We start from the raw sequence: 24,150 nt of genomic DNA, 5'->3' as shown, positions 1-24,150 counted from the left end.
TCAATTCTGCTGAGAAAGGAAAGTCCCCAGCCTGTAAAGTTGTAGATAAGTTGCTTTATGGGGCTATGGTAGTTTCTTCTGTAGGCTGTTGTGTTGCAGCTTAGAATCAGGTTTCAGGACAAACCCACTGTCTCCACTAAGCAGCCAAGAGAGGGCTCACATACATCAAAGAGGAGGTGAGGGAAGATGTTCTGATCCAGCACTTGACAAGTGAATGCCCAGGGCTTGAACCTGGTAGATGCTACTTGGCATTACAAGTAATAATGAAACTTCAGTAAAACCAGACACATAGAACTGGCACGTTTTTGTCCTTGGTGCTAGATTTCCCTTGGGGTATAACCAGAGTTAACAAGCATCATAAATTCATCACTGTATTTTTTAAGGATGCAATATAAAAATTTTTGAGCTAGATTTGCCAATTTATTAGTCTTTCTTAACCCACTGTGCAATCCACAAACCTACTGGGCACCAGATCCAAACAGTTCAACAGGAGGAAAAGGAGGAGGAAAGACAGTCCTACTAAAGAGAACATCTGAAGTGAGTTTTCATCTATGCATTAGAAGTAGGGCATCTCTGACAGCCACGCAAACCTTTCAAAAGAGAGATTATCAAAAGCCCCAGGCCTGGACACTCCCTGCTTCATCAACTTACTTCAGAGGACTCTCCTTGCTCCAGCACCTTGCCCATCTGGGATGGGTGCCAGCTTTCTGCGAGGAGGCCGCACTCCACTGATCACATGGTTTATGCTCAATTTTGCACGTAGGAGCTAGAGAGGAAGAACTGTTTGGGAACATGTATAGATTTCAAGGGTACTGGGTGGGCCTGCAAATTCCTTCCTGCATTACAAAACTTGCGCTACACTGACACGCTAAGCAGCTGTCCATACCAGAGAGGTACACATATTTAACTAGGTCAGGCCTACAGGCACTGCTCTGCTGCTCCTATTCACACTGGGCCTGACAGGACCTAGTATTTGGTCTGCCAGACCCTGAAATTAAACCTGCATTCAAATAATTTCCCCAATAAAAAGAGTATCTTTTCCCACCATTCTGGAGACATTATCAATTGTTCTCAAGCTGCCAGCATCTGCAGACTGTTCACATACGCTGGACACATCCATGACACAGTTCTGGTTATATCACAATGCTTAAGGAATTTACTAATTGCTCATTTTATTAATGTCTGTTATGTAATCACAGTAATTACTACCATGTAGCTGATCTTAGGTACACGAAGAATTTTATGGAGTCTGAGCACCACGTAAAGCTTTAGGTGTAGTACTCAGATCCTGATTCACTGTTCATTAAAGCAAGTAGGAAACCTCCCTGAGTCCTGAGTGAGCCTCACATAACACAGTTCCCAGCAGCCTACAGGTCAAGGATAGGACAATACAAGGTCATGCTTAGGACAATAGCAGGGCAATAGAACTAATCTGCCCACCTATCCAGAACTTTCCAGAAGTCCCTGTAGTGCCCTGTCAAAACTGCATTCCAAAGCATCATCCTTCACTTTTGACTTTAGAAGTCTTCAAGAACTCAGTGTTGATTTGTTGTGAAAATCAGGTAAAAAAACAACCAACCAAAAAAAATCCCCAAAAAACCAAAACCACCAGTTCTTTACATGAGCAACACAAATACTGCACGCTGTGCATCCTCTGGCTCTGAAGACAGGATTCTCCCTGTGCAATGACACAGAGCACTGACAGCAGAAAAGGTAGATAGCCAGTGGTCAGTCACCTTCCTTCTTTAAACAGTTTGCTCAAACTCCTTGACTGTCCTACTGACAGACTAGCCTAAGGTGTTCTATGGAAACTGCATCTCATTCTTCTACTGCCCAAACTTTCCTCACACATACTTTTCATCAGAATTTCGTATCCATGAACAACCCAGTAGACCATAATCAAAATGGATTCCCAGAAGTACTGTATCATTACTAGGGTGCTTATATACATCCTTGATGCTACCAATGACATATTAATGAGTTATGATTCTTAGCCAGACTTGTGTAAGTGCAGAGAACACACTGAATGGTTATGTGTGCCTGTCTAACACCAATTGTTGACTTTTATTTTGCTCAACAAATATTTACACAAATTAAAGACTAACCCATGTTGTTTTATTCTTAGACAGTGCTGATAATAAGTGGGTTTGCTTTAAATGGAAATGCTCAAGTCTGATCACATGAATCTGATGGAGATTCACTCTGAAGTGAATGTACCAGTCACTTAGCTCATCTGTGCTACTGGAGTTTGACAGCTTCAGAAAGAATTCTTACTGAAAACTTTCATAAATTTCCAATTTGAGGGAGACAAGCTTGCATTCCCATATCAGTTCTTAGGTGTCCTTGTAACTTTTTAGAAAAAAACCTAAAGGTCACAAGATGTGGTTGGGTAATCATTTCACAGCTGCCCTGGCACAATGATGGCTATTTTTGAATGCTCTAAGGCCCATTAACTGTTTGGGAGGCAGAAGTTCTCTGGATATGGCAGTGCTGAATGTTTACAGAGAAAGGTAATGATTTCCAGGGTATCCACCAAGCCTGACTGTTTCCTGCCTGTCTCAGTCTTCTCAGACATTGCTGTAATAGGACTATTTTGGCAAAGTAATGAACCACACTCCCAAGAGCCGGCTTTTCAGGGCTGGAGTTAAGCTTGCACCTGGAACACAGGTGTAAGCTTGTTTAAACATTGACAGGGAGGGAACTAACAGAAATACAAGGGGAAATACCTCGTCTCAGTCCACTGGCAGCAACACAATCACAAAGCAAACTTGTTTGTTCATTAATGCAGCAAACACAAGAGCAGCCTATTGACAAGGACTGGAGCAAGCAAAGGGAATCTAGTTTTGTGTTGTAAAGGGAATTCTCAGCATTCAGGAAAAGCTAGATTTGTGTTTTAAAGGGAATTCTGAGCATTCAGAAAAAGCTAACTATAAGCCTAGAAGGACTAATGAACTGGAATCTCTCCCAGCTTGAGAGGCAGCATGTAACCTGACCAAAATCATCACTTCCAGAAGGGGAGGCTGTTACTGTTAAGCCATCAGGGATGTTTTTGGAAAGGCTTTTTCCTGTCAGGGATCATGGCTTTACTTAAGTCACAATTTTCTACAGAAAGTATAAACTCCAGCAAAACTGGTTTTTTTCTTTTTTTTCTCAGAAAAAAATTGAACTATTTTTAACCTACATCAGCAATTCTCTTCAACTGCACTTGAAGTCTTAATGTTGACATGAAAGACACCTTCAGTCAAATTGGACATTTTCAATTAATCCTTCAAAACATTAGATTCAGATGTATCTGAATAGCTTTTCCTAGAAAATGTCATGCTGAAACTCCAATATTATCATTTTCCCTCACATTTCAGATGGAATAAACTTCTACCATTTCAAAATTCTCTATGAAGCAGAAAATCTGACCCTCATCAGCAAGTTTCTAGCCTTCTCTTCCACTGTATATAAATCAGGTGACAACAACAATCTCTAATAACAGAAGCAAGAGTAATTCCATTTTTCTCCTCATTTTTCATACATGGCATGTAAATTCATACAAATGAGAGCTGCAGGTACTGAGAACTTGCATAATTTCAAAAAGTAAGCCATTATCCCCTATGATTTCAGAGCATCTAAACTAAAATCAGCATTCAACATCAAAGATCCGTCCTTTAATTCACTGTGCCAGTAGAAGTCTGCCAACACTGCAGACTGTAAATAAACGTAGACCTACAAAAACCATTTTTTAAAGCAACTTAGGATACCACAAACACTAATTTAACCTGTTCCTCATCAGCCTGCTTACTTCTTCTACTTTGAGCCTGCAGTCAAGTCAGAAAGTCAACTCTGTGATAAATGCTTTCCTACTTTAATTTTCTTTTCTGTTTCCAACATTTTGAAGCAGTATTGTTTGATTGCAGGCTGCTTCCTGAAGCTGCTTCCTTCAACTGCCCAGTGAACCCAGCTGGAAACTTTCTACTGATTCTAACTGGAGTGGGATCAGGCCCTAAATAAGTAGTGGAGGAATCCCTATACTTACAAACTGAACAGCTGTCTCTGGCTTTCCAAAAGAGAAGTTATTCCTGCAGCTGTTTTCCCCTAAGTGCCATATCGCTCCAAATTGTTACAGGACTGGAGGGAGGGGGAGAAGGTGAAATCTTAATAGTCCATTAAAAAGGCGTATGGGCCATTGCGCAGCAGCTCTTTCAGTTCGGCTCAGGCAGGGTCACTGCTGCCAGGCTCAGACAGCCCTAAGGGCACGGGAAAAGTCGTCTTCTTGTTTTCACATCTCATTCACGCAATGGATAACGAGGGGGAGGGAGGAATCAGATTTTGGGTTAATTAGCACCATGAACAGACAGCTGCATTGTCATTAAAAGTTCAAGAAGTCACCGGGGTCATCACCGAACTGCGAGATGTACACACACGCACACGAGGCACACGTCTAAGCCTGGGCTTGGCAACCTTGCCCGCGCTCCGATTTGCTCCTACCCCAAGGATACACTTTGAGTCAAGAACACTGAACTGCTGTAGCTCTGAGGAGAAGACCAAAGCATAAACGTACCCTATCTGAATAGCAGTTGTTCATCCCCTTGGAACTACTTCATTTCACACATAATATACCAACTAAGAATAGTTACAGAGCTTTTTTTCCCCTGAAAAAAATCAGAGGTGTAGCTTACAATGTGTAGTTTCATGTTCACGTCTAACAGTCTGTGGGGATAAGCAGAACCCCACTTAACAAAACCATGCTGTTGGTGCACACTGTTTCCTTCCACAGCTTCCTTCCACAAGCAAGGAAGCTGAGGAAGTGCAAGCGCACATTAGCAAATTCAGAAATGAGCATGTATGAATAATAATGAAAAGATAAAACCTCTAAAATGTCATGGACTGCTATTAATAAGATTTGGAACAGTGTTAGCCTCAGAGAGTCACAAGTTGGCTTAAAAACAAAAACAACAAATCCAACTATGCAAAACAGCCACAGATTACATTCTCCTTGCCTCAGATTGCAGTAACATTTTCTGTTAAGGGATTTTAAGGAAAACACAACAAGACAATTAAGGATTCCCCTGTCACCTTCCAAACAGGGCAGAAAAGAAATATAACCTTGAATAGCTGAAACATTACTGGTTCTGCAGAAAGCAGACCAGCATTGCCTGGTTCTGTCAGCTTTAGCTTTGCTGCCTATATATTCTAAAACCAAAATTGATCTGAAACCACCATCATTATAGTGAAATCTCACCAAAACACAGTTTTGTTTTTCTGGGTAAAAGCATAACAGATCCTGCTTACTCTTCCTATTAAATTGGCAGGCAAACATGTAGCTAACTCATGAGTGTATAGTTCCATTCAGTGCTTGGTCTTTGGCAAGGAAAAATACCCTGGGAATACACAGAAACAAGATTTTATTTTATTTAACACCTTTTCATCCCAGTGTACAATGATTGTCCACATTACTGCATCTCAGTATGTTTATGACAATGTAGCATGTTGCAGCAACTCCAGCAGTGATGTTCACATGAGGTGAAAAAGTAGAATAAAGAAATACAGCCAAAATTCAGTGGGAAAATCACATACATCAGCATTTTGGTCCTAATTGCCATGGGATTAAGATGGGATACTGCAAGCCCTGGTGGATTTCATCAGAAAAGGGAACCAAGTGGGCTAAGCTACTCTTAGAAAACTCCTCTGAATTCTTCCTCTCCCATTCAGGTCCTGGATATTTTTTTGAACCAAAACTGTCTTTCCCATATTTTTCAACAGTGCAACCTAGTGATGCTTCCTCAAAGCACCACCACAGTGTTTCAATAACAACTTTGGTCAATCTTTCCAACGTTGGTCCACATATATATTGAGGAGTATGTATTGGAGGAATCCTGCCATGTGCAGGATTATGACAGTTTGATGTACAAACATTGAACCTGCACAAAAATGTGAATCCCCAGGTGTGCCAAGACAACTACCACCTAGAATCCTGTTCTCTCCTCTTTCCTTCTTTCTGTCAAAACAGCAGTTGCAATGTGAGTAGAATGTCAAATTTAGAAGAGGAGAGCTTTGAACAGCACAAAGAACAAAGTTTACGTCAATAGCCCAAGCTGCCATGCTGCATAAAGGACAAACAGGAAAGCAGTTTCTGAAACAGGAGGGAAAGAAAGACCCGGTGCTTTCCTTTGTCCAGCTCTTCCAACAGCCATTAGTACTAGAGGAAATCAGTGTGAGAAGGGCATGCAGAAACAAACACAAAATCTTGCACTGACAGGAAGGAACCTATTGGCTTGAAAACTTTCCGGTACTAGTGAAAGCTTTGTTTCCCATCATACAGCCAAATACACCAAACAGGTGCGGTCTGATGATCTCAATCTACACCATTTCTTCAGTCAACTTAAACCTTGGAATAAAGGCTGGCAAGGACCTGCTTTCTACCCTGTTGATCTCCCAGTCAAACAGAAAAAGAGGAAAACAGAATACAGTGGCAAACTCAAGAGATAGCTACAATTTAGAATGCATGTGGGAGGTAGATTAGGCACTCATCCCGATAAAGAAAAAAAGACTTCAGAGTTGAAATATGTCTCTATAGAGTTTTGGAAGGAACTTAAAACTCCATGGATTGAATCAATCTCCAATAACAAGGAATTAAAACGACAGCCTGAGAAGGGAGGTTTGGGAAAATGAGAGTATCCCACACCACACTTCTGGGAGTTATATTTTATCAGTACCAGGACTCCAGCTGCACTGGATGATGCAAATGACTCATTATGATAGGTTCTGCTGCAGCGTGTTAGTTCCAAAGTACAGAGGTTAAAGGCAAAATACTGATAAAGGTCACTAGCTATTTGTCACCTGATCTAGTTGAACTTCTGTCTGAATGCCTTAAAACCTTTCTGTGATAACTTGGAGTCTCCTAAATTACACCTAGAAGTTCTATCTGATATTATAAAATCTTCTATTTCTCTACTTCTCTGTAAAGCTGCAAACTGTTTTACAGTGGGGGAAAGCAGGACAGCTGCTTAATTCTATTGAAAATATACTGTCTGTAGAGAAGATGGAAAGAGACTTATTGAAGTCTCTTTTTTTATCTTGATCCTCTAAGGAAATAACCATGTAAATCCTTAATCCCCAACCCCTTGGGGAACAAAAAAAAAAAAAAAAAAAAAAAAAAAAAGGGATAGGTGCTGCTCTTCATATTTAAAAAAGTAAAACAAAGGGCTTAAGAACTCATCCTGCCCCCACCCCAGCACTATCTTTTTCAATACTGAACTTCTTGCACAGGAACTGCAGCTCTTGTCTTCCCACGCTTCTCTGTGATTTTTGCCCTGCAGGATGCTAAGGGAGGGCTGGGTATTTTGTGGCTATTGAAGTACTGTACATGATGGCTATTTCAGTGCCCCAGGGATCACTTCACTCTTTTATTTCCTCTTGGACTGATCCACCTCACCAAAGCATTTAAGATATTCAGTATTGTAAGTGCTATACTTTGCATGCAGTGTGGTCTCTCAGCTAGTTCCATCTTTTCCCCACCCTACATTCTCCCAAATACCAGAATTCTTTCAGCTTTCAGTTCTGTGCCTTATGTAGCACATTATTTATTGGAGGAAATAATTTCCTTAGAAAAATACCCATGGATCCTAATCCAGAGGTGAGCATGATAAATAAGGAGCATGTTTCACTTTTAAAGAAATTTAAAGCAGGGGACTCAGAAACCTCACACTTCACAAGATAAAGCAGAGGACCCAACGGTCACTCACTTCACAAGAGCCGGTCTAAAAGCTGTTTCATACTGTCACCTCAGATCCGTTTTATCTGCAATGTGCATTTCTCTGGACCTATGAAAGGCAGGCAGGATATTTATAGCAGTGTCAGAGGAGGCAGGAAGTAGAGAACTGGGGTGGGTGCTTGGAAAGTGTATAAAGGGCTTGGAGCACAGGGGTCAGCCTGGAACTCCATCCCCCAAAAGAACACAGAGCTGAAGAAGTGTCTGGGGAATAGCTGGTTTGCCACAGATATCCCCTGGCTCACTCCTCCTCTACCTGTTCCCTTTCCAACACCAGCTATTTCCCGTCTTTCAAAGTTAAGCGGAAGTTTTCCATTCTGTAGTCTTCCTGTCTTGGTACAAGCAAGAGCATTTTTTTCTCTTGCATTTTAACTGTTTGGAGACAAACAACAAAACCTGTTCACTGGAGGAAAATCTTCCTATTTACAGCTGATCCATGAAATTTGAGAGGGCTGATTAAACATCAGAGGAGCAAGATCTTTGCTTGTTCGTGTATTCACTGAGCATGAGAGATTGAATGTGTTGTCTGAACAAATGCTTCAGTGCTCCTCTATAGAAAATTAACAGACTAACATAATGCCAGCAGGCCTCCCTGCTGACTTCACTGCAGTAACACCCAATACTCAGGGAAACATGGAGAAAAGGAAACAGATGTTGAAATCTCCATACTGTAATTACAATGCAACATGAGGGAGTTAAAATTCAAGTCCTTCATTCTAGGCCAACAGGAGTTGGGTCATTTTAAATATAGCCCTCTGAAACAGAAGTACTCCTGTTTCCTATGGGCTGTTGTGTGACTTTTTTTTTTTTTTTTAATTAATCAGTAGGGAGCAAGAAGTAATAATGTGTTACCTTCATGCTGTTGCACCTGGTTTAGCCGTTGCTACCTGCTCATTCTTGTGTAAATTTGGTGCAATTTATAGCTGCTTTGCTGAAGTACCAGTGATCATGCAGCCAGCAGAAAGCTGAGCTTGTTCATGTCATAACTGAGGAATTAAGAAAGGGGAAAATCTATGAGGTTGCTTTTCCCTCCTTGGGCCCTTTAACATGCCTTTTTACCTCCCCAATAAACTGGTTCTAAACTCTTATGAACCAGCAGGATTACAGAGCTCTGACACTTTAGGAACAGACAGCTAGTTAAGGAAGATTGTAGATTTTTTTATTAGTGTGTATTTTTGCCCAGGATCAGTTGAACATGTTGAACAATGATGGCTCTGCCACCTGCACACTCTCCTTTTATCTCCTGGCTGTAGTGGGGCAGCTTATTACATCATGTATTTCAAAAGTGCCTTTAGACAGCATGTTATATATGGCTTCACTTCATTTGCTTCTCCTGCTGCTCAATGTGAATAATTTTCCAGCTAAGCAGTATTTTCCTTGTAACTCACCTGGCAAAAATAAAAGACCAAGCCCTGCCCACACACCCATACAACCTGCATTTCTTGAAGGGCTACTTGAAGGAACTTTGCATTCATCTGAATGGAGGAAGGCAACAGCTTGGCTGGAGTCCATATAAAGGGCATGTGTTCCATCCATGGCTGGGTTTTTTCAAAGCCTAAGCCTCGATTGCCAGTCAGAAATTACCATGCTACAGGCTGTTAGGGATCAATCAATAGAATAGCAGATTGTTTTATGGTGGTTCTCCTAATGAAGTGATCTCTGAAGACCAAGCGCACATTCGCTCTCCTGGATGGGTAAGATCCACCTTAGGCATGCCCCACACAGTTCCCATAGCTCCAGGCAGGGCGGCCTGCCATGTGTCACAGCTAGTGACTCCTGGCTTGACAAGCCTGCACTAGTTCTTCACTGGGGCTTCCACACTGCACCTTTACCTTCTCCAGGAGTCCTTCTCTCCTCCTTATACTCTGAGATACTCTCTGGAGGGTCTTTGCCACTCCTGCAGCTCCTAATTACCTTCTCCCATTACAGCTTTCCCATTGAGCCTCTTACTATTCTCTTCCCCAGCCTGTAATAAAGACAGAAGTTTTCAAAGCTGAGCCCACTGACACAGACCTCTTGACCCACTAGCACAGCCCAAGACCATATCCCTAAAGTGACCATGGCCTCCCTACTCCCCAAGCACTGCTCTCTGCTGGTTCTTGGCACATTTCTGTCCAAGGAGGGACACCCCAAACCCCCTCCTTTCTTTCTAAAGTAAAAATGAGATTCTACACTGCAGGCAAACCATAGCTGATTTTTATGAGGTTTAATATAATTTTTTGTATATGCACCTCTCTGCTATTTAACTAGAGTTTTACTGTCTGTATACTGTGTCTAAGGGCTCAAATTGCCCTTTAGAAAGGTCTTATATAAACACTAGCAGGAATTTGGACTATTCATAGTCAACATTAAATTTAGCACCAAGCAGCTCAAGAGACTTCTGTCTTGAGTTTCTGAAGAATGTTTCCAGAAGACTCCCACTATCTTTTCTAGCTGGCAGAAATTTTGAGTAAATAAAGTAATCAGGGTTATTAGAAATTACTTGCATTTTTACATTATTAGACAGTGTCAGTTAACGCACTATATCTTCACTCTGGTCACTCAAGAGAACTACTTCACATTACAGTAGAATGTTAACTTTGTTTTTGACAATAGCTTTTAAGCTCTCTAGTGTTTGTAACATTCCTCTTAGAAACCTGAAACAATCAAGTCAAATCCAGCCCTGATACAAGGTGGTGAAATACTGGCGAGGCACGTGACAATGCACCTGCCTTGCGCAGAGCACGAGGCTTACGAGGCTGGCTCAGTGTTTCCTCTCCATATTCATTACTAGGACAGATTTTAGATCTTGTCTAAGAGGGTGCATATCCATTTAATCCCCCCTTGGTCTCATTTACCTCAAGCCCAGCACTAGCCTAATACTTTCAAATAGCAGAAATTTGAAATTCACACTGGTTAACATTCTTTTCTCAAGCTATTCCAAGGCACACCCAGCTTAGCCCTAGTTTTAAATAAGGCCCTATCCCACTATGGGCAAATAGCATTGGTAGTCATGTCACTGGTGGGCAGAGAAGTGATAAGGTCATCCCTATGAGCTCTGAGCAGTTCTACACAGAGGGTTACCAAATGGGATGACCTTCAGTTCAGCAAGTTGCAAAGAGCGTTCAGTGCCACAAAGCTGTGGAAAAGCTGAAACAGTCTCGGATAGTTTCAAATGTAATCAGCTGCTCTGATCAGCCTTGTCTCAGAGAAGTCTATGGAAGGGATAGTTAGCTTAAAGAGTAGTAAGAATCAAAGTTCTGCCAGTAAAATTTCAAGTGTCACATGTGGATGTCCTTCAGAGGTTTAGATGAGCTACAGTAGGCCTTTAATGAACTCTGCATTTACTTAATTAATTGGTGCTTGAAGGCACAATTTTCCTTTCATCTTCTACACTACTATCATTTTACCACTATAATTTGCTTCCAATTTATATTATCATGTGAAAGACAGAATCATACCCTGAAAGTCTACAGCAATAAGCAGCATATTAGAGCAAAAGCCTCTTCATCTTGAAATGAAAAAAAAAAAAAAAAACACCATAATTATAGAGAAACTCAAACACAGGCACTGCTGACATTATGAGGACCAAAAATAAGTTCCCCTAGCTTAGTCTAGTTCAGAGCTGGCAAACACAGCATGCCTGGTCTTGCCTGTTGACTAAAACCAAGCTGTCCTCTCAGGTTTACCAGCTCTTCCAAACTCCCAGAGAGAGCAGCTGGTGGAAGCTTCATTTAATTCCAACACCTCCTGACCAGACCAAATAGGCTCCTTCCTTCAGTGATGCACGCTTGGTTGGGCTACCTAAGAGCACCACATGGTCCTGGAGCTGTGAGGAAAAAGAAGTTGACCTTAGACAACATTGTTACATCATAAAACTAAGTTTGCATCTTAGTAGTTCCAACATCCAACCTAGGCCGAGGTGACTCAATGAGTGCTCCTATTAAAAATGCTTGGCCCCACCCACCCCAGCTGGGATTGCACTTGAGTACAGAGATCCATTTCATCAGATGCAACTCAGTTTCCATATCCAAGAAGGTCTGAAAGTGCAGGATTAACTGTAGTAGTGTCTCAGAAAATGTGAAGTCCACCAATGGAGCTGAGAATTAATTTGTGTGACACCTTGTGTCACTTCCCCTATGGTCAACAATCAAATCTGCTCATCCTGAAAAACAGACACGAATAAGGCAGGTCCTTCCCAAACCCAGATGAAAAACACCATACTGTGCCTGGCTGTACACAACTGTGTTCACACCAGCCCACCTCTTTCCAGAAAGATCAGAGGAGCAATTGACAGGTGGAGAGTTCTAAAGAACATGTGGGAAATCAGTGAAAATAAGGAAAAAAATGTCTGCATAAAGCAGGAGCTCCAAGGCTTAAGGTTGGAACATCTGGCTCTCTACTGGCTTAGAGACCTTGCTGGAGACACTTCCTGCAGGAAAGCTGGAGTAAGCATATGCAATAATAAAAAGAAATAACATTCTGCACTACATCTTCCGAACAGTAATTTTCACCACTTTTGTTTTTTAATAGATACATTTGGTCAAGTGACTAACTCCAGATCCCACAACTCTTATAAGGAACTAAAATTGCACATAACCACATACAAAAAAAGAAAATAATAATAATAATAATAATAACCACTAAAGAAATAATTTCTATTTCCACTGCTACTAAATAGGATAATTCAGCTGCCATCATTCTGTGGAGTGGCCATAATTCTGTCAGGAGACATGACCAGTCACAACGAACACCCTCTTTCAACAAAGTTATTAGCATGGACATGGGAATTCCATAGAAGTCAAACAAATCTCCTCCATTTCTTCCCACATAAAATGAAATTTGCAGTGCTTTTTTTAAATTCTTTTTTGAAGCTTTATGGGATGCTTCTCAGATTTCCTGCTTCTAAAATGCCTCCAAGGGAAGTCCAGTCTAAAAATAAAATCACATCATTACTTCCGTGACAAATGTCTGATTCTGAAGTGGATACACTTTTGCAACCTTTGCCACAACACGTAACAAAAAAAAAAAAAAAAAAGTTTTAAATTCATCTCAGCACTAAAGATTGGTATAATTAATTTGAGACAGGTTATTGTAACTTTTTTATCAGTCTGGTAGACCTTACCTGTCTGCCTTAGAGGCTAAGACAGGACATTTGATATCACTACAACAAAATAAAGAAAGCATGTTCAAAATCTCATGTGTGATCAAGTGTTCAGCACATCTCTTTTAGGTTATTAGTGAGAAGGTGGAATAATCAACTCAGGGAAACCAGGAAAGGGCAGGTTTTCAGTTAGGTGCTGAGACTTCAGGCCAAACAAATTCACCAGTTTCCTCCTTCTCTGCTGTTTTCTTCTTGCTCTTCTCTCATATTCTCAGTTCAAAGGATGGGAGCCACTGCAGGTGTTGTGAGCTCAGTGCTATGGGTATAGGAGGATGGAATAAAGAACAGCTTCCACAGCACCAAGGGACTCTTAAGAACTTGGCTTCGCCTCCCCAGAGTTTGCCACCTCCATCTCACCAAGAGCGAGGTTACTTAGAACAGAGAGGAGCACTACCCACTGGCATCCTTGCTGATACAGGTATTTCTTCCCCCAGCACAGAGGAATGTTGAGCTCCTTTGAGCTTAGGTAAAAGACATCTATAGTGCCATAGCTCTTCTCTAAAGTATATGCGCAAGATAGAAGTAAGATAGCTGTGGAGTGAATAAACTTGCAGATTGATTTGTCAAAGTGCAGTCTGCAATTTGACATATTTTCTCCCTTTTTTCTTTTTTTTTTTGAAAGGATATGTGGGGCAGAGGGGGCCAGCCAAATGGGAGGCGTTTTCCAGACCTGTGAATTCAACATTCTGCAGCCAAGCTCAAAAATTCCTGCTGTTCGTGCAAAAAAAGGACAAACAAGTCCCTTTCATGTCAGCTATGTCCAGCTGGAAATGTCACAGCTTTGTCACAAAAGAACAAAGCATGCCTGGTGTCTGTTCTCTGAAAAGGTCTCTTAATTCAAACAAAAGAAAAATATTCACATCTGGAAGGGGTCATAGGCAAGAGGGCAGGAGTGGAGGAAGCAAAGTTCAGATGGCAAATCATAGCAGCCGCTGTTTGTCCAATTACGGTACTGCCTCTTCAGGCACTTACTGATCCCGGTAAAGAAAGAAAGCCAAGAGTTAAAATAGCAATTTTATTATTGATTGACCCCACAGGGCCAGATAAGACACACCTCTTCACTTTTGCTCCATTCATCATGATGGAACAGTCAGGCTGAGTGAAAAGATCCCTTGTGACCAATAGTACCTCTAGCAACAGTACCTCTTTTTTCTCCCCTTCCTCCTTTTTTAAATTAAATATATATATATATACATTGTTATTTATGAAGTTCAAGATTCCTTTAAAGAACACAACCTTCACTTTCAAACTATGTACATATTGAAATCCTGCCCTTTCCAATGGGTTTATTTGACCATCTGTTTCTGTAAAGATTAAAACCTTCTAGTGACTGCAGGGTTGGGAGGCTGTATCAGAACTGAGCCATCGGAAAAATGAAAAATTAAATGTCCGGTGAGATCAGATTAAAGGAGAAGAGAATAAACTTGAGAGTAGGACTTCACTGGTTAAGCAAGAAACATCAACAGTAGAAGTTTGCATTACAGTCCTCAACTAAAAGTTTTCTTCTTCTTCAAAATACAATGCTTCTGAAGATGAAAAGCCTCTCCTAGGCTGCCACCTAGCTAGTTAATTTCTTGCATTGTTTTAGGAGCTATTTTAAAAGCCTCTTTTGCTCCAGCCCTTACTGCGCTGACTCCTCCCTTTAGAGCTGGTATTTTGTCAGAAGTTTTAAGAGCGATAAAAACTTGCTGCCAAGTCCCTTTCTTCTCCACAATGTGTTTTATAACCCAGCGTGTAGTTTAGTCTGTCTAAACACTGCACTAGTACACTGCCATCAGTTTCCATGGAGATGATTAACTCCTCCAAAGCCAGAAAGTTTTAGTGAGCTTTTTGTCCTTTCCGCATATGAAGAACATGACAGCATTTACTAAAATCAGCCTACAGAAATATCACATTTTCCAGATAGTCTTAGCAAATGTAAGGATTTACTTTTTCTTCAACCCATGCAGTCTTAACCAAACTTGCATTCAAGGCATTTACTGGAATGGCTTGCTCTTTCCCCTCAAGCTGCTCTTCCTTTGCATTGCTGTGATGTCTGTAGGCATGACAGCCCCAGACATATCAACTTTTTGAACTACGTTGTCTCAGAGCAAAGCCAAGGCTTGAGATATAATGAAGAGCCCAGAAGAGAGAAAGGAAAGATGAAGGGAAGACTTTAAACTCAACCAGAAAACAGAGTAGAAAACAGAAAAACTTTGTGCCCTAAAGTTTAGGAGCACCATTATATGAAACATCATAGTTTACCCTGAGTCACTTATCCGTCTAGTAAAAATATTCTGTCAGTGTGTATTTATTACAAAAATATATTTAATACCATTTTTGAACTGAAATTACCTCTTATCTATTATAGCATGACCTAACCAGAGCAAGAAAACAGTCCTTCTCCCAAAATGCAGCTAATGAAGGCCACATGCTGCCATGAGCTTTTGCTGTGGAAAAACTGTTTCCCAGTCTCACTTTCACAGAAAGGACAATCTCCCTGCCAGTTGCCACTTAGGTGGCACACTTGTCTATCCAAACTATGAAAATGGAAACAGAAGTTTAAATAATTTAGTTTCCTGGAAGAATTTCCCAGTATAAAACTATTTTATGTATGTTTTCCAGGCTATCGTCACTGAAACAAAGTGCAACCTTCCCACCACTTTTAATATGGAATGGGTTTTTGGCATTCAGGAGCAGATTCACTATATAAACTAAACATGAGTAAGCAGGCACAACTGCAGCTTCTGTAGAACTCAAGGCAAGAGATATTTTGCCACTAAGCTTGGCTACTGAAAGGCTACTGGCAGCATTCATAGCAATGGGTGTTCTGCTGCAGTGAGAATTACTTTCTATTTGACTTCCATAGCAGTTGCCAGGAAGATTTCTTTGCAGACTCTACTCTGAGTCAGTACCATGTGGGTACCAGCAGTGCAAAGTCCCTGGCCCCTTTTATGCTGTGCTACTAAGACAACCTACAGAGAAGGCAGGAGACTTCTCGGACTTGTGCCGTCCTCTCACCACTGCTGAAGTGACAGCCTGTATTTACCATTACATAGACATGTGTCCATGTAATGGTAAATACAGGCTGTAGCTCAAAGGACACAACCAATTGATTTCGTACACTTTGCCACGGAAGAGCTAACAAGCAACAACAATATCTTGTTACCCACCCTCGGCCACAAGAAAGCCAACAAACTTGGGAACAGAGTCTCTATTACCTCCTCCTCAGAGATTTTTGGTGCTGTCCTTGTCCTCTACCTAAAGTTAGTGTAACGAAAAACCCTAGGGATGCTGAAACCCATAGTGGAAAATATCAGTCAGGATCCAAGGAAAGCGTTTCAACTTTCCCAAAAGCGTGCAGGTATATATACCTCCCACAGCTGCAAAGACCACAGCACAGCATGCAGAAAGCCTGGAGACACTTGGTACCTGCTCTTCTAGCTTCCTGGCTTGGGAGAACCCATCCTAATCCTGCCTCCTACTTCTTGTCACCAAGTTGAGGAGGAAGTTTTGGCAGCCTACACCTCCAATTGTGTTTCTGTCCTGCTGTACAAAATATGGCACTCTAACAATGACTGATCTCTTTAAGATACTTCTGGGAAAGGCTGCTGCCGCCGTGGGACAGGGCTTGGGAGGGCTGGGCGGGGGTCCGCCACCACACGCTTCTCCTCTTACCAACCCAGACGTCTGCGGCAGCAACAGAGCTAAAGCCGCTCCTGGAAAGTCAGGTCACCGCTGTGGGGTGTGACCCGCCTGCCGCACCTCTGCCCTCACTGCGTGCCTCGCGGGACGCGGCTACCTGGCGGTGACAGCCGCGCTGCTGCCCGCACCCCTCAGGGTCCCGGGAGCTTTCGGCTTCCCCCGAGCCCTCCCGGCCCGGGCGGCTGCGGGGCGGCGGCACTTACCGATGTCAGAGTTGCAGAAAGCATCCTGCGGATGGATGGGGACGCAAGTGCAAGCCTCCACCACCAAGTCCCGCAGGCTCCAGCTGCACAGGAACACGACGAGGAAGCTCAGCCACGCCGTCATGTTGCCCCCGAGGTGCCTCCTCACTTCTGCGGAGCGGGAAGCGGCCAATGCTGTGTTCAGCTGACTTTATTCTTGCTCCCTAACAGCCCGTGCTCCGCGGCTGCCTGCCCTGCCCCTCTGGCTGACTCGCTCGCCGGGACGGTGCGGGTGCGGAGCTGCGAGGAGCTGAGGTGCGGAGCGCTGCAGGCAGAGCGGGACCGGCGCGCGGAGTTATACCCGGCTCGAGCCGCTCGCGCTCCGGGGGCGCCGCCGCGCGCGGCCAATGGCAACGCCGCATTACCTCATCGGCGCGAGCGCGGGGCGGGGCCGCGCCCGCCGCGCCTTATAGGGAATAGAGCGGCGCGCGGCGCCCAGCGCGCGGGGGCGCGGCCCTGGTTCTGGCCCGACCGCGGTACTGGCCCTGGTTCTGACCCCGACCGCGGTTCTGACCCCGACCCGCTCCGATCCGACCTGGACCCGACCCGACCCGACCCGCTTCGCTCCCGGTAGCGCGGGGCGGGGGAAGCCTCGCTCCGTGCCGGCCGTAGCTCTCCCGTAGCGGCGAGTGTCCGCCCAAGCCTGTCACACCCTGCCCCGGGCCGGCCCGCGCCGCTCCTCAGGACACCTGGAGAACGCTTGCGGTCCTTGGACAGCTCGCGCTGCTTCCCTTCAGTCCGCCTGCAAACTGACTGTAAACTGCAGGCACACCACTCTGGCTATTCCAAAGAGCTGTCTAACGCACAAGTGCAGTGTGCTGCTTCTTTTCCTCTCCCAACAGGCCGTAGAAAGAGGATGGGGGGAAAGGACAAGACCTATTCTGAACTGTAAACCAGGATTTTGCCCTGCATGTTTTTAATCCTGCTCAGATGCTCCTTCTCCACCACCCAGCAATTCCCCTTCTCTGGCCTTTCAGTCAGAAAGCGGTCATAACCTGCTAAAACCAAGCTGGAAAAAGCAGTGTTGTTTCTACCCAGGCACTCCCAATATTTAATCTCAAAGTATATTTCAGCAGAGCAGCTTTAGTTGAATTTAGAGAAATGTCCTATTTGTTTTGTTTTCCTTTATCCCCTTTTGAAGCCAGAAATTTCCATCAGCTGTAGAAATGTAAATGTTATAGAAGAGCTGGGACTGTAAGGATGGAGATTGCCAGCTGCATGATACAGACAGCCTTATTATCCTCCAAAGGGGACTGAGGGGTGATTAATCACAGTATCAAACCAGTGTATATAATGTCAGAGTACTTTCCACGGGGTTTACAAGACTTAAGTGCGTCTAGTTATAAATTATGCTGGTATTAAAGGCCAGGGACCAGCTGTCCTAATTTCTGTATAGTCAGCTAAGTCTTTAGATTTACAATTCTGCTCCATCTGGGTGAAACACAGTCTTCCTACACCTTTTCTTTAATCATACAGTCCATATAAATTAAAATCTCCTGTCTTATGGAAGCACAGGCTTTTATTTGGAGCATTGGTAGGCAAAAGCTTCAGGATGGGTGTTGTCAGTAGGGATCAAGGTTGCAATGCCAGCAGTGGGAAACACAAGTTCCTACCCTCGCTGTGACACGGACAACCTGTGTGGCAGCTTTGCCTCACTGTGCTTCAAATCCCTGTGTCATGGGATAATAGTGTTGGGAGCTACTCAGGAATGTGCATTAGTGAACACAGTGAAAAAATCAGATGGTGCTGAGGTACTAACGGGTCCTATAAGTATGTGTGAGACAGGGCATTAAATAAATCATTCTGTTTAGGCACCTCACAGTCTGAACCATTGGGCCCAACTTGCAATACAAGAAACCCTGTTCAAAAAATATTTTAGGTACTTAGACTGTCTGTTCAAGGTACTACAAGTGAAGCTGGATCCCTCAGGTTGGGTGGATGTCATTTCAGTCTCACTGGCTGTAAACAAGGAACAACTCCTCCAACCTCAGCAGAGAAACACGGAAGAAGAATGAGGTGTGTCTGGCACTCTCATTTTTCCTTTGTTGTTGTAAAAAGTTTGATATCCACCAACATCATGATACACCTAGCCTATCAGCATCTCAGATCAATACCTGAGATAAGTAGAATTCTGCCAGAACCTGACACTGGTGTAAGTAAGGGAGAGTTTGGCCCACACACAACTAGATTATAATCACAGCTCCTGCACCACCTCCCTTCGCTCTCTGGCCAAGTAACTCCCCTGAATATGTTTCTTCATTCCTATAATAACACCTTTCCTGTGTGTTCCGAGGACTAACATGCTAAATGCTTTGTAATAAGCTTTTAAGCTGTTGGGTGCTGTGTAAATGCTGAGAGTCTATGATATACAGATGCAGGACACATTCAGAGGAGACTGAAAAACAAACCCACTTTCTCGATATCTGAAATGGGAGAGGAAGGGGCCCAGAAATTACTGAAGTTCCACAGGGCCCTCCAAGGTATGGAAGTAGCCTGCTTACAGTGAGGCTGACCAAGCTAGTTAAAATGACACCAAGTTTGTGCTGATTGCAGGAACTGGCTCACTTTTCAGATATAATCCAGAGAAGCAATCAGATGAAAAGGAGTGACACAGCTTGATCCAAGGGCTGGGCACATCTCTTCAGAAGGGATGGGGTGCAGGCTGTCAGTATGGCAAGGCTTACCACTATCCTCTATACCACTGTTTGGGAAATGATCCAGAATTTTTTTTAGTGCTTTTATTATCATTGCCTGGAGTAGTAGTACCTGTGTTTGATCAGGGCTTAGCTGATTCACCTGCTTTTTTTACACTTAGATATTCTTTTTCAGAGAGATTCATTTCTCTACAGTAGTTGGGGTGCAGTTTTTTCAATCAGGACTGGATACTGTACATTAAGAACAATATTTATTTGCCTCTTGAAGAGTACACTTCACACAGAGAAACCAGATTGTGCTGTTTTTGTAAAGTACAGGTAAATTATACTCAGGAAAGTTCAGTCTGGCCAGTGGCCTGCTCAAGGCCTTTGTTAAATACTTTAATCTGCCTGTACACTCATTTTATCATCTGCAAATAGAGATATTCTATGTTATCATCTGATAATATCCATTAGATATCCAATATTAGCCTCTCCCCTTTAAGACCTACTGGCAAAGTGACTCTGAAAAAGCCAGGCAAAGATTCTGAGTGTTTATTTATATGAGAAAATATTGATAATGGTGTCAGATTAACAGAGAAGGTCAATGAAGGAACTGAAAGGATAATTATCTCTGAATTCCTCTTCTATGCCCTGTCTGCATGGGAAAAACTGCAAAGGGAAAAAAATAAATAAAAACTGTCATTCTGCTTCTTTGCTCAGATAAAACTTTAAACCTTATATGGCCATAAAGAAGGCAGCATTGAAAGAAGGAGAAAATAGACACCTTGATCTTCATATGAGAAAATTTGAATTCACGTTTGCTTAATGTCCCCAAATAAAGAAATCTATGTTATTCCAGTCTTCCATCAAGAACACACTGCTGAACACAATTAAGGATCTCTCTGCCTTACCGAGCAGCCACACAACTTCATGCTGTGACCCCGTCGGATCCCGCAAGCCAAGCATGACTGGGCTGGGTCAATAGCTGGTGTGAAAATTCCCAGGAAAAGCCATGTCCCGCAGGTGGTGTTGACTGAGCTCAGCGTCCTTCTCCCCTCCACATTCCGCGCAGGAATGTGCGCGGCAGTGCTAGGGGGCAGTGCACTGCAAGAGATGGTTCGACCTCCGCGCCTGCAGCCAGCTCTACGCAGGACCTAAAGAACCGATTCTTTGGAAAAGGAAACATATTAAGCTGGGTGTCATTTAAATTTCGGGAAGGAGAATTACCTTCTGCTTTCAGATACTCATATTAGTTTATATCAGGTGCATGTTTACATCATTTTCCTTCCACAAGACTCGCCTGGAACCAGGGACAGAGACTGAGATATGAACTAAAGGCATGTTCACTTGCCTTCTGATCACATTTCATTGTGAGGGATGCCGGCTGCTTCAGTACAGAAGGGCTTCATCAAACTACAGCAACTGCTGGCAAAAAAAACCCACATACCAGGAGGGCTGAGAGAAAGAGAGAGAGGGGGAGGTGCAGAGAGAGAGACCCCACTATCACCAGAGAAAAATACCCTGACAAATGTCACATGTAGTGGTTGGTAACACTTCAGTTCATCACCAGATCTTAGCTGGCTTAAACTGAGCTTAGCATGAATGAAATCAGGAGAATTCAACCTGCAGTTCAACAGCCCTGCCACCTCCTTAACAATATATTAACTTTAAAAGCTTCTGAAGTAAGGGCCCTTTTCTATTTTAATTTTTTGACAGCAAATTGACTTGATTCATGAGTGTGGAGTCTTGCCATTAGCATTCTAAATTGTCCACCTGACAAGTTGCTCAAAAGCATCCTCTTGTCCTAAAAACTTTTCTTGAAGTTGATAATCTTTATATCTTTTGCAGCAGCTCAGCATCATGCCCTCTAGGAGGTCTCATTGTTTTTATGCATGAGGGGAAGGGTAGGTGTTTTCAGAGCTATCTGATGTTCTTTCTACAGCACACTCCTGCCATCTTGTAGGACAGTAGAGAATTGTCATGCATTGTGTTACAAAAAGGTTCTTGATTATCTGCTTCTTTTTCAGTAAACTGTTTCTTTTCTAACATTGTCCTCTGAGAAGATGTTTTGTTTAAAATGTTTGTATTTGCTATGATTTATGTATGTGAAACAAATTGAAAAACTCCTATTAATTCCAGTGTTGTATCTGTGAACTTTATATGCTATTTAAAATGAGAATACTCCTTCTTCAAAAATGTCTTTGATTCTATGAATACATACAAAAAAAATTCATTTGATCTCTTTCTCTGAGGTTGCAAAGGAATTATGTCACCTTCCTGTCTGCAAGCCAGACATAGGTAACACTCCATCCCATTCCCAAGCTTTTCATTGCAGGTACACCATTAAATTTTCATCAGCTCTAACAGTTCTATACTGTGTTCAGTCTTCAAGAATCCTTTAGAGACTGTGCCCACTGAGAGCACCCAGCCTGGTAGCAGACTGTAGGCACCATGTGTTTCCAGGAATATTACATTATAAAGGGTTGTGGAATATGAAATCACCCCTCAGTAGTTGGGTATCCTTCAGTCAGGCTGTGATGTGGCATCAGCTGCAGAAGAGTAACCAGGAAATATCTTTTAACAGCCTTATCAAGCTGAAAATGTTTCCTGCACATGACCGCGCTCTTTGGCCCAAATCCAGCAAAACACTAAGGCACATGTTCAGCTTTAAGCACACAAGATGCTCTACTGAAGTCAACAGAACCATTTACATACACAAAGTTAAATATAAGCTTAAGTGCATTTCTGGACCAGGGCCAGAGGGCTCAGTACCATGCAGGGTTCAAGCCAGGAGGCAGTGATTAGATGGTCTGACAGAATCCGGGAGGGAAGGACATGACGTGATTTGCTTGGTTCTACCTGCCTATGCCTCATTCCAAGCAACTAATGTTCTCTCATTTTTGTTTATAGTAAGTCTTTCCATTTCTCTTGTTTTGCTTTCCTGCCGCTGTAGCCATTTTCAAATTGAAGTTTTGATTTTCTTTTTTAAAGCCTTCTAAATGCATCAATAGCTTTAAGTGACTGAACAAAGAGATTTCAAATAGATGAAGTACTTCAAATGGTAATAAGAGCTGGTGTTCCCAGAGCTTTGGAGGCTGCACTAAATACAGAAGAGAGTGAGAGCAATTGAAAATCACTTTTCTGTTGTTCCTTTGTATGAACTGGTTTCTGGCTTATGCAATGCACAGTAATTAAAATGACTGGAATGCCTCACATTTTTAAGAGAGCTTTAAGGCAGCTCTGTGGCATTGCAGCCAGCAGAGTTCATGAGCAGATTCATGGCTGCAATCGAGGTTTGACGTTTCTATCCACGTAACTTGAAGAAGACAATATCTCTGTAGAAGCCTTTGAGGGGAGGCTTCTACAATATCTCTGTAGAAGCCTTCCCTTGAGGAAGAAGGGATAGACACAGAAACGCAGTAACATCTGCATCAGCTCCATGAGCAGCTATGGGGCAAATCTTCCTTTTGATGGGATAAGAGCCTAAAGGTTGGTGTGGTTGTCAAAGATTTTATTGCCTTCTCTCACTGTAGCCTTTAATGTCCTGCTCAAACTCAAGTGTGGGACAGAAAGCCTGCCAGACTGGCATGTCTCTCACAGCTGGTTGCCCTCCCTGTGAAGTTACTCTGCTTGTCAGGGGTGAGGTATTATCTTGGTGCTTTTCTGCTCCCCCGGCACAGTCCAGTATTTCATTTTCAACTTTTCCAATTTTTTCTTTTTACTGGAGGTGGCTGACCACTCCATCCCCAGTTTTCTCTCAACTACTGGCCTGGCTTTTCATAGTGATGATTGGCCACAGAGGAGCAGGAGAGCTGAATATAGCCTCCCTTGGGGGGAGAGCTGGCTGACCTAAGGACATGGCCTTTTTGGCATGTTGAACAGCTAGATCCTTCTTCTCTCATCTCTCTGAAGGCTTCTCACCAGCCTTCTGAAGGCATGGACTGAGCCTGCTTCCTCATCTCTCAGCATAATCTTTCTCTCCTTCTCATCAGAGGGCACTGTCAGGATACATCTGCTTCCACAACCCCCTGTGAGTGTAGGGAGGTAGAGAAAGATCCCAGGCAGGAAGCACTAATCCTGTATCTCTTAGACCATCCTGAGGCTATGAAAGCTGCAGCCCCTTCATGTGCCAGTCCCTAGGATGTGTCACTGGTTTTAAAGCATGTTGGAATCCCCTAAAATTACCATACATATGAAAAGCAGAAAGAGCAGCACCACGGTGCTTGCGTCCCTTTTTTTGTTTCTTTAAAGAGCCTGAAGATAGTATTGGGCTGTCTGGTGTGAAGGAAGGGTCTTTTCTTTACCTGCAGAACAGGTGCAAGTGCAGGAAAAGTTGATGTCTTGAGTTGCTTCTCCCTGCACAACCTTCAGAAACTTCCTGTAAGAATAAGCCAGTCTCCTCATCCCCATAGTGCAGGTGTTACCAGCCTCTCACCTGAAACTGCAAATTAAGATATTAGTTACAAGAACAGTCTCTAGTGACAAGGATAATGTCCCAGCAGGGAATGAACTCAGTGACTCCTGTCATGCATGCCACTGCATGATGTCAAAAGTGAGAAGCAGTTCCTCTGTGTGGAATTGCCACTGCATAGGATTTTTCTTATAAATCCAGACTTTTTCAATGCTTTCCTTCCTGTGCTCCCAAATCTATGCTGTATTCTAAACAGTAGCTGACTGCTCACTGAC

The 24,150-nt window shown here is 43.0% G+C and overlaps 2 protein-coding genes across 7 annotated transcripts in view; one reads left to right on the top strand and one right to left on the bottom strand.

Annotated features, from left to right (window-relative positions):
- TIMP3 (TIMP metallopeptidase inhibitor 3) overlaps window positions 1–17,162 on the bottom strand; it is a 37,585-nt gene extending 20,423 nt beyond the window's left edge. The window contains exon 1 of the mRNA XM_054631627.2: window positions 16,790–17,162. Within this exon, the coding sequence (XP_054487602.1) occupies window positions 16,790–16,913 (124 nt within the window). The 5' untranslated portion in view covers window positions 16,914–17,162. The remainder of the gene's footprint in view (window positions 1–16,789) is intronic.
- SYN3 (synapsin III) overlaps window positions 1–24,150 on the top strand; it is a 191,732-nt gene that overhangs the window by 87,619 nt on the left and 79,963 nt on the right. The gene's annotated exons all lie outside the window — the stretch shown is intronic.

This window comes from Agelaius phoeniceus, chromosome 5 (genome assembly GCF_051311805.1).
Source record: "Agelaius phoeniceus isolate bAgePho1 chromosome 5, bAgePho1.hap1, whole genome shotgun sequence".
Taxonomy (NCBI): Eukaryota; Metazoa; Chordata; class Aves; order Passeriformes; family Icteridae; genus Agelaius; species Agelaius phoeniceus.
The sequence above is the reverse complement of the archived record's forward strand: the minus strand, read 5'-3'. Positions and strand labels throughout refer to the sequence as shown.